Here is a 10,768-nt window from a genome sequence, read left to right on the forward strand (position 1 = left end):
ACAGCCGGCCGCGGCCCGGCGACACGAGGAGGGACCCCGTCGTCCCCTCTGCTGTCCCTTGGCACCGGTCCGCAGCCCGCACCAGTCCTGCACGCAGGGGCGGAAGGTTCCCAACCCTCGGCTCACCCCAAGCCGAGCATCCCCCAAAACCGAGGCAGCGGCCAGCCTGCGCCACAACACCCAGAGGCAGGTTTGGGAGCAAGGAGGGGTTCATCCCACCCCACGAAAGACAGCCAGGAGGAGTGGGCCTTAACCCACAGATGGACCTTGTCCAAGAGGTAGTGGAGCTGCTCTTGCTCCATCCCAAACCATTCCTATGTCCACCGGGACAGCGCTGGCGTGGCTGCTCCGCAGGGAAAGAATCCCGGCTCAGCTTCCCTAGGGCAGCTGAGCAAACCCCACAGCCAGAGGCATCAGCAGAGGTGAAGGCTGAGCCCTTCTCTGCTCATCTTGGCTCTGGGGAAGAGAACACAAGGGTGACACCCATCATAGCACAGGCAGAGTAGAAACAACAGTAATGGAAGAGCTGCAGAAGGAAACCCTTGGGAAGGGAGGTGGCTCACCACCACCCAGCAGCTCTGCAGCACTGTGCCTGGGGGACACCAGAGGCAAGCCTAGGTGGAGCACACCAACCCTGGTCCAAGCTCAGACCTCCCCCCAGAGGTGCCACACAGGCTGGCCACCCCCCTCTTTAGCCCACCGCCCACCAGAGGAACAGCTGGTAACACCCATGGGCTCCTAAGCAGGACCTGCAAGCTGCAGAAGATATTTCTACTGGTCCTCTCCTGGTCCCCTAGCTACCTCACCAAGGGATACAAGATCTGGTCCTCCACCAGCCCGCATTCACGCTGAAGCCATGAGAAGGGCACTCAGAACAAGGCACAGTGTAGGGATGGAAGACAGCAGGCAAGCAGAGCGCTGCGTGGAGCAGGGAGACTCCAGGATGAAGTCTCATCAAGGAAGAAGCAGAACCACAGAAAGGACAAGTAGCATTGGCAACTTACTCTTCATTCACCCACCGAGAAACAGAAATAGGATCATTTTCGGATGTATTTCTTTTGGAAATGAGCCAAACTGGCAACTAGAATCAAAGTCTTCAAAAAGTCTATACAAAGATGTATTATACAAAATGTACAGGAAAGTTCTCAAAAAAAAAAAAAAAACAAACCAAAAAACAGACAAACAATACAACAGAAGGAGAGCAAAGACGGTGTGAAACCACAGCTAACAGGTCCTGTCCCTGCTCTGAAGGGCAGAAGCAGCATCTGGACAACACGCTCCAAACACAGAATACATTACACTATATACAAGACCGTATAAAGATCAGCATTCCCTTTGGTCTAACCAGGAGCTCTCCAGCATGAAGTTGGGGCAGTTCAAACAATCTGCTCATGGAAGTGTTACATGCCGAGAGGGAAAAAAGTCCAAGGGAATGAAATGGTCAACTCTAAACCATAATCAGAATACAGCCAGGCCACCAAGGCTACAGAGTTTAACAGTCAGTTCTGGCTAACAAGTGCTTTGCGGGCCAGAGCACGTTACTCCATCTCCGTGAAGCGAGCAAACATGGCTTTCCGCACTGCGTCTTTGTACGAATCTGCAGTGGAGACACCATAGGAGCTGCCCTTGGCTCCCAAGCCAGCTCCTCTCATTCGTACTTGGGCCTGCAAGGGAAGAGAGACACGCTTCAGCTCTGTGAGGGAGAGACCACGCTGCTGAAAAACTCATCAGCCCAGCCCAGCTTCGAGCTCCCCTGGGGGTCCCATGCAGCCATAAATACTGACACCAGGAGATCAGACTGCACTCAACATCCCGCACTTGCCGACTTCACACTGCTCTGACCCCACCCCACCAGCAGCCAAAATGAAACTGCACAGAACACAGTTCCTAGCAGCGTAACCCAGAGCACAGAACCCAGGGAAGCCAACAGCTGGAGGTCAAGCAGCACAAATGCAGGCCTGCTGCTGCAGCACCTCAGGGGCAGACTTCTGAAGAAGGAAGCACAGTCCTGCCTGTCCAAGCCCCAGCTCTGCCCCAGCATCCGACACAACAGATGGGAGCGGGAACTGGTATCAACAGAGGCAGCTTTGCTGTGGATGGCACAGTTTTTTCCACAAGATGAATCTTCAGTAGTGAGTGCTTCTGTGTAAAAAAAAAAAAAGGCACCAAACCTCATCAAGGAAGCATCCGTCTCTACTTACCTCAATGGGTGCTGTGATGCCCTGACATTTTCTTCCTAGTCCTGAACCTTCTCTCCAGCCCATGGCCTGCAGCATCTTGTTGCCTATATTACTGTTGTCAAGGCCATCTTTGGTGGGCTGCTCGTAATTACTGCAGAAAGAAGTGAGTTAAGTTCACCAAACTGCTTGTGGTGCAGTACCAAAGCAATCACTGAAGAACTTTTGGATACGTACACTGTGCCAGCATCATAGACCTTCTTGCGCTTTGGCTCAGGGGGCTCTGGGATGCCATACTTCTCCCGCCTCTCAGCTGCTCTGTCTCTGTATTTCATCTGCATGAGGTAACCAGATTTAGTACTGTTTTAAAGAGTTTTATTCATCTCTGAGCTATGGAAATAAGCTAAATGCTTGATATTATATAAAGCTGTCCACTGCAGCCTGCTAAAAAATGGACTGACTAACATCACAGAAAGGAGAACCTCAAACACGTCCTTGGAGCCCACCAGAACACACACTGCAGTAGGAAGAGCCCAGCACCAACACGTGCTGGATTAGCTGTTGATAGCCACTCAGAGGTTTCTGGTCTCAGTCTGGCAGCCCTGAGCTGGAGGTGGAAGGACCTTGCCCTGCTAATCAGTAGCTGTGGGATCTGGGACACTTCTCTCCATGTAACAGGACAGCTCTGAACCTTGACCCAAGAAGGGGTTGGTTACACAGATTATCTCAGGTGACGTGTGTCAGGATAAGGAGAGCTCAACATATCACCCGTGCAGGTTTTCCATTAGCTACTCATCTGCTCATCTCAACACTGACCTCTCTCTCACGCAGCTCCAAGGCTTCAAGTTCCTGCTCTGAAAGCTTTGATCTCCTATAGATATCCATGTTTTGCTGAAACCAAAAAGAGATTCACATTAACAACATGGAATGCACAACAAGTCTTTTTATCTAAGTAGGTGAATTCTGGGAGAACAATAATCCACTTGCAACTATTTATGCTTCAAGAGGAACGGTTTTCTGAACAACATGTATCACAGCTTTGGTTTACACACTGAATTACAGCAACCGAGTACCTTCCTGACAGCATAGTGCAACTACCTTGTGCAAGTCAGACAGCTGCTGGTGCCGAATCAGAGCATCTTTGTTTGGGAACTGCCTTCTACACAACAGACAAGCCATCTTCTTCCAGTCAGTCAGCTTCTCTTCCTCATTTTCCATTCTTTCCAGTAAGTCCTCATCATTATCACTATCACCACTGTAGGCAGCTACAAGGCCACGCTGGAAAGGAAGGACAGTGTTCAGAGGAATGCAACATTGTCACCACAGTTCAGAGGACAGCCCAGAAAGTGAACACAGAGGCTGTAGATTTGTTTGTTGCACAGGAGAGGCATCCTTCTCTCATTACTAAGGATGAAATGCAACTCAACCACATACTACAGTGGCTGCAAGACTTAGTTCCCACTAGCCAAACAATAATTTGACTACAGTGTTTTGAGAAACCTCAAAACATCAGTTAAGCTCTTGAGGCTGAAAGAAATCACAGCTTTTCTCAGTCACCCAGCCTACTGCACTTGCACTGGACCACTGTTTACCACCACAAATTTCTACAGGTGACACTGTGGAAAGCCAGGTTGGAAAGCAAGTATCTGCTAGACCTCCTCTGAAGTGCTTTACCAGTAACCTTTGGGTATACCTCTGTCAGGTATCTCATACTCACCTTCAGCGGATTTTCATCGTCCCCATTTTTCAACACCTCTGGCAAGATCTGCTGTCTCTCAGACAGAGCTCCCTGGATGAGACAAAAATGCCATGAGCACTGAGCTCTCTGCCATACCACACCCTGCTGCACGCTATCCCCAGCACCTTCACCTTTTTCTCAAAGAGGGCAAAGCCTGCATCTGCAGCCGCCGACTCCTTCCGCTCTTCCTCCCTGGTACTCAGTGGCTGGAAGCTATTCTTGAAGTTCTCTTTCTGCTTGTTCAAACTCTTTGCCCAGCGCTCCATATCTTTAGCAATCTGAAATGCAGAGTGGTTTGCTCAGTCGGCTCTCCTCACAGCTATCAATTTCATATGACACAGATTCAATCTTGCATACAGCTTCCAGAACAAGCCAACCCACTGCCTTTTATTTTTAAATCACAGGACACTGGATGTAGTGCAGCTGTTTCCCTGTATACAGTGTTCAAAGATACCGCAGCTTGCTTGTTTTACTGTACGAACGCTTCTTATCAATCTAATCCTCTGAGTGACAGCTCAGTTATACTCCCACTAGTCCTGGCATGATTCCACATGCGTTCCTCCTATGCAGAGCTTATTTCTGCACTGAAGCCGTGCCAACTCCACCTCTCTTCAGCCCTCTACAATGCCTGCAAATTGCAAGCATGCACCCCATCAAATAACCTAGGACTTCCTTTGCCATGGAAAAGGAGAACTGTTATCAATCCCGTTTTGTCTTGTACCTGTTGAGCTGTTTTACTTTTCGGCTTCTCTTTCTTCTCCTTCACTTCTTTGGTGGTGGTTGTGGTAGTCGTTTGTTGGTACGCGATACCTTCTGCAGCAGGCATGTAGGTCTCCTTTTCGCCATCCCAGTAAAGGTACTGCTGGGTTAAGGCATTGTAGTAATACTGCCAGAGGAAGAGAGAGTCAGACAGTTAAACACCTCATACAAGCCAAGCGCCCAAGGGAGAACCCAAGCAAACTGTCTGATTCAGACTACTGCATCAAATGAGACGGCGTTTTGTAGAATCCAAACAAGTTTTGCAGACTCCACAAAGAAGTCAAAAGGCACAAAGCAGCTGAAGCCTGTCCCCAAACACAGGCATTCTGCCCAACAGCACTACGGAGAATCTTTTGCCTCTCCCACGAGACAACCCACCAGAGCCCAGAGCTAGGTGCGCTTTGCTGGGCGCTCCACAACAAAATAGCTCAATTACAGTGTCTGTGACAAGTGCTAATCCTGTATGTGCCAAACTGGGAAGAAAATTAAGGAGTAGAGAAAAAACAAAGGACTATACCAGATGGAATTCAGGTCCCACCCTACACACGCTGCTGAGAGTTATCTGACAGACTCAGTATTTTGTGCTTCTCAGAAAGTTAATTTCACTCTCATGATATGAAACAGTGAATTAATGGACCTTAACAGTTAAGACAGGTGGGAAGAACTTGTGTTTACCTGGGAATTAGGATCATAGTAGAGCCCTGTTATAGGATCATAATAATATCCTGAAGATTCATCATATTGGTAGGTGGAAGTGTCAGGGACAGCTGTAAAAAAATTAAAGTGTGGGACATGGTCGTTCCAGTCGAATTCAGATAGGTATCTTTCCACATTTCAGGTAAAATTCTGAGATTATTAGCAGCTGTGACAGCAGACGTGTCTGTAAAGGGCTCTTAATCACCCGTGCAGAATATACTCTCCAGGGACAGCTTCACCACTGACATATGGTGATAGAGCACTCAGCCAAAGCCAAGTCTCTCTCTTGCTATATATACAGTGATAGATACCTGTGCCCAAGCACAACGCCCAATTGCTTACCATACTTGGTTCCAGGGACTACGCCAGTCGGGGGAGCTGTTTGTGCCTGAGTGCTAGTGGTAGGTGGTGCTGATTGCGTCTGGAAAAAAAAAAAAAAAAAATCATGAACTTCAATTAGAAAATCTGTCACTGAGGTGCAAGAAAACAAGGACAGCGAGCCAAGGCACGAGCAGCCCGCCCCACGCATACAACAGCTAGCTCCTCCTCAACAGCACACTTAGCACTCACCTTCCACAAAAAACAAAACCATCACAGAAAAGAATTGGCAGGTGACTTATGACCACAAGCACTGTGACTAACCCATGGATACTCAGCAGCTTTGCTGTACCATGCACTTTAAAGAGCAAAGACCACAGCTAAGCCAGATATCCCACATAACCCTGGCATTGAAAGCGAGGAGTAATTAGTGCTGTAATTACCGGAGAGTCAGGTGAGTTTGTCTGTTGATTATATAACTGAGGACTCTGGGACACAACTGCAGCTGTGGTGGTAGTGACCGGAGCTCCTGCCAACAGACAGTAATAATGGATAAGCTGACTAATTTGTAAAACAGTACTTCATCCTAGGGCTAAAATTATTTTGTTTACAGTTTCAGCTCCTAATTCCAGCTCCAGCAGCCAAACAAGGCAATAAATGTTCAAAAGAAGACAGATACACACTGGGTATTTTCTACCCAGACAAGGAATAGTTTCCTTTTCAGGAGGAAATATTCTGCTCCCAAAGTCATTGATTCCTGGCCTCCGACAGCTGCTAGCACTGAAGATCTATCTAGAGCTGCTTACACAGTTCTCATGAGTTCAAGGCTTTTGTCCACAGTCTGAAACAAAGTCTGCTCTCATCTCACAGACTAGAGGTTCCACTTGAACGAATTTGTTATGGTTCTCTAGTAACACATACTCATTCAGACAACCTACGTACAAAATGAGCGAAGTCTCCCTTTACACAGCAAAATAACAGAAAGGCTAAGGTAAAACACTATTGCAAAATCATCATTACAAACAACAGCATCTCCCACATCAGAATTACTACCTGATATGGTAGCTGTGTCTGTGTCCAACACCCCTCCTTGATTTTGGTAGTACTGCTGATAATCCTGGGAGTACTGCAAAGGGAAATTAATAACAACGCAAGGTAAGCAGATACCTAAATTACAACAACCTACGGGTTAGAGCACAATGGCCACTACTAACCTGAGCATACTGTGTGTAGCCATCCTGTCCTGACTGGAGGTAGCTGTAGTCAAGGGTGCTGCCTTCTCCAGTCTGTGGCTGAAATTTGAGCAGGTAATTTTTGTCAGGGACAGAAAAGTTACTGCATTTCAGAATTTCAACACTGCTTAGGCTCCAGCCTAACTGTCAGAGCAAATCTGTCACGGCAGCTTTGGTCAGTTCAACCAAGCAAGTGGCCAGCAGTGAAATGATATTCTCTACTTTTTTATTTTCAGGGAAGCAGGACTAGGAGCAACAGCCTCCAAATCATACCTGAGTGGACGACCACTGAGCTGCAGCAATAGCTGTACTTGCGACAGAGAAGGCGCTGACTCTGTTACCGTCTGGGAGAAGCAAGTCTCTGTAACCACAAAAATCAGGCATCTGAGTAAATGCTGCTTTTTTCAGCATTTGTGTCTCCCTATGCAAGGAGGTAGTCTGCCCTTACGCGTGCATTTCTTGGCAGTCAGAAAACATTCTAATTGTAATGAATGAGCCAAAGTACTGCTTGGCAAGTAAAGAAATTTAAGGTTCATTGTTGTACAGTCAATAACAAGCCACCAGGTCTCCAAGGAAACAAACGTGATGTGTACACAAGCAGTTACGATGTTATCTTCAGAGGACTGGAAACAGGGATGGTAGGAAACAATGCTTTTACTCTCCTCACACAGTGACGAGCAGGATGCATGCAACACATGACACTTAATGGAAGCAAAACTTTGCAGTGACAATCATCTTAATAGAAGCCTGGATGACAACAAATCTCTAAGATAAAAGGGGGGGAGTGTTTAAAAAAGAATAATTAACTGCTATCGCAACTCACTTTCTGGCACTCTTTGCAAAGTCAACACCAATTGTTTTGCCATCAATTTTTAATGGTGGCTGAAGACTTTGTAAAATCTGCAGCAGTTGAGAAGCATCCTACAACAAGAAATACTCATTATTACGAAAGGCAGGTTACTGAGGAGGATTCAGAAGTTCCCAAAGCTCCACCTTTTCACATACAGCCACTGAAAGCAGCCAAAGCTGTAAGAACACCTCCTCTCCTCATACTATACACATGTAAAAGAACACAATGGGACCAATCGCAGACCATGTGCAAACAGTGTGGGGTTTCCCTGGGTCACTGAATAGTAAACATGTTCTAAAAGCTTAGTTTTATAAAGCCGATGTTTGCCCCAAACTACTCCAAAAGGGAGGCTATCAGAGACTGAGATTAGGCACCCTTTTTTTTTTTTTTTCAGAAAACAAAATGTTAAAGCAATTCAAGAGATCATGTTGCTGATCAAGTCTGGTATATAGACTCATAGAATCATTTAGGTCGGAAGAGACCTTTAAGATCATTGAGTCCAACCATAAACCCAACACTGCCAAGCCCACTGCTAAACCATGTCCCTAAGCATCACATCCACGTCTTTTAAAATACCTCCAGGAACAGAGATTCTACTGCCCTTCAGGGACCTGGTGCCAGTATCTTGCCTCCCTCACAGTTAAGAGGTTTTCCTTGTACCTCACTGCAATTTCCCGTTTCAATTTATGGCTGTTGCCTACTGTACTATCCCCATGTAGCCTCAAGAATATGTCTCTCCTCCCACTGGATACACAGAGAGCAGCAAGATGCCCTTCCTCCCCCTTCTCAAGGTGGAAGACACCCAATTCTATGCACCTTCTCCCACATTATACGCCCCAGACCTTAATTTTTGTGAATGAAATATGATCCCAGACCATTATTTTTGTGATCCAAGCATGAAGCTAGCCTCCAACCCAGAACAGCACTCCGCTACAAAAATAGCTTTCCAATGTGCTCACAACATCCCACCACCTTCTTTCCAAACTGCAGCTAATGATGAAAGGCTCTGATAAACTGAGTGTGAATTAACCCTCGGTGAACTGGGGCAGTCCTTCAGACAGCTCAAAGGCTCTAAATGCTTCAGCTACAGAAGCACGTTGACAAGCTGCTTCTCCCCAACACATCAATAAGGCCCTCACCATGGCAGAAGACAGCTGCACAAATGCAAAGCCTCTGTTTTGCTGAGTCTGCTTGTCTTTGATAAGACGAATATTATTGACTGCCAGAGATGCATATGGAGACAAGGCAGTCATGATGGATTCCACTACTGTATGAGGAGCAATGTTTCGGAGAATGATGGCTGAGGAGAAAAGAAAGTAAGACATTAGCTGTGCACATAACAGCTTTCCAGAGTACTTCAAGTTCTTCATTGGGCACTCTGAAGTACAGGAAGGATTTTAGTACCCATGTTTACATTTCATATTACACACTAAGTGAAAGATAACTTACTATCACAGTAATAATCCACAGACTGAACGGCTTCTGCTGCTCCAGGTGGTACCTCCTGTTCTGAATCTTTGTAATAAGAGAAAAATATTTTAGTCACGACATGGCTCATTCAGTCAAACTCAGCATTTCACAAGCCAGCCTAGGACCTACAGTGAACTTTGTTCCCTACACAGGACAAAGTTTCTCACAAAATCAGACACAGCCAAAGAGATCAACGTAACGTACCGAATTTGTCCGCTCCACAGCGGAAGCATTTTAGCCTCCTTCTGAAGTTGTAAAGGCAGCACTACAAGGAACGAGAGAAACCTAGTAAGAACTCAGGTAATTTCTAACAATGCTGCTATTTCCTGTACAATGACAAAAACTAGACATTTACACAGAGTAACATAATGAAGCTAAACCCACCAGAATAACTGAGAACAGAAAAAGCCATCCTTGTCTGTACCACAGCTGCTTTTCAGAACATCCCAGCTACCTCTTCCCTTGTCCTCCTGAATTATTTAGCTATTTTAACTGCGTGGCCTTCAACTTATGCTCCCAGGCATAGTAACTACTTTAAAAAACAAAATGTTAAAATGAAACTCAGGCTGGAAAACAAGCTATCTCTATGGACAAAAAGTGTAGTTAAAGCCTGACAGAATAGCCTGGTCATCATCTTACCAAATCATCTCCACTGGAGGGGGCAGAGTGTGGTGTGTCAAACAAGGAGCGCACAGCAGTATGTAGCGGACAAGCAGCAATTCAACACCAGATTAACTGTCACCTAACAATTTCATACTCTAGTACAGCTCACTGCCCAGTCTCTGCACCTTCTGGGGCAACACCTTTGTCACTCCATCTACTTTGCCACCAGAGCTACAAATCTTTTCATTCCTGTGTCTTAGTAGTCTTACGATGTCATACAGACCAGCAGTACAAGTAGGTGTGAATCATGTATCGCTTTGTTCAAACCACTGAGCTGGTGAAGAGCACTGAAGCTAAGACAAACTTCCTCTGATAAATACACGCGCTGTACCTTGTTGCAAAGCCAGTCCTCAAATTTAGGCCTGGGGTTGCTGTAGTGCATCGCAATCTGCTTCCCTTGAATCACCAGCTTTTTCTGCAAAAAAAGGAGTTTCAATTATTCCTGTATCGAGACACATATGTCCATTTTCCCATGGCAGAGCACCCTTCGGAGGAATCAGTGCTCCTGAATTAAATGGACAACATATGGGGAGGATGTGGAGGACAACCACCGCCACCTACACCCTGCCCATCCAATCCTGCAGAGAGGAGGACGAGGGCAGTAAGAGAATGGGATGTGGAGCAAAGATAAACGGAATCAGGGAGTGTTGAAAAAGCTGCCAAACACTAAACGCTGACATGGAACCAGGAAGTGTCTCGAAGGAGACAAAGTCCTAACCTGCTGCGTTCAGGATTAACACATTTTTAGGAGTCTTTTTGTCCCCACATTTCTATTCACTTCTGGTATAGCACTCAGCAACTTTTTAAACATGTCCTTAGGTGACTGCTTCACTTCTTCCCCTACTCCAAATACCCCAGACCTTTT

General features: G+C 46.4%; 1 protein-coding gene across 1 annotated transcript in view; it reads right to left on the bottom strand.

Annotated features, from left to right (window-relative positions):
- Positions 1-1,032: 1,032 nt before the first annotated feature.
- RBM5 (RNA binding motif protein 5) overlaps positions 1,033-10,768 on the bottom strand; it is a 15,558-nt gene continuing 5,822 nt past the window's right edge. Inside the window, exons 6-24 of the mRNA XM_082487570.1 lie at positions 10,235-10,318; positions 9,445-9,505; positions 9,220-9,285; positions 8,910-9,070; positions 7,744-7,841; positions 7,194-7,281; positions 6,903-6,980; positions 6,742-6,814; positions 6,132-6,217; positions 5,713-5,791; positions 5,350-5,441; positions 4,637-4,801; positions 4,047-4,193; positions 3,895-3,966; positions 3,276-3,455; positions 2,994-3,068; positions 2,415-2,512; positions 2,202-2,331; positions 1,033-1,664 (exon numbers count right to left, since the gene is read on the bottom strand). Of these exons, the coding sequence (XP_082343696.1) occupies positions 1,539-1,664; positions 2,202-2,331; positions 2,415-2,512; positions 2,994-3,068; positions 3,276-3,455; positions 3,895-3,966; positions 4,047-4,193; positions 4,637-4,801; positions 5,350-5,441; positions 5,713-5,791; positions 6,132-6,217; positions 6,742-6,814; positions 6,903-6,980; positions 7,194-7,281; positions 7,744-7,841; positions 8,910-9,070; positions 9,220-9,285; positions 9,445-9,505; positions 10,235-10,318 (1,959 nt within the window). The 3' untranslated portion in view covers positions 1,033-1,538. The remainder of the gene's footprint in view (positions 1,665-2,201; positions 2,332-2,414; positions 2,513-2,993; positions 3,069-3,275; positions 3,456-3,894; positions 3,967-4,046; positions 4,194-4,636; positions 4,802-5,349; positions 5,442-5,712; positions 5,792-6,131; positions 6,218-6,741; positions 6,815-6,902; positions 6,981-7,193; positions 7,282-7,743; positions 7,842-8,909; positions 9,071-9,219; positions 9,286-9,444; positions 9,506-10,234; positions 10,319-10,768) is intronic.

The sequence above is a fragment of the Vanellus vanellus genome, assembly GCF_965231255.1.
Source record: "Vanellus vanellus genome assembly, chromosome: 9".
In the NCBI taxonomy this organism is placed as follows: domain Eukaryota; kingdom Metazoa; phylum Chordata; class Aves; order Charadriiformes; family Charadriidae; genus Vanellus; species Vanellus vanellus.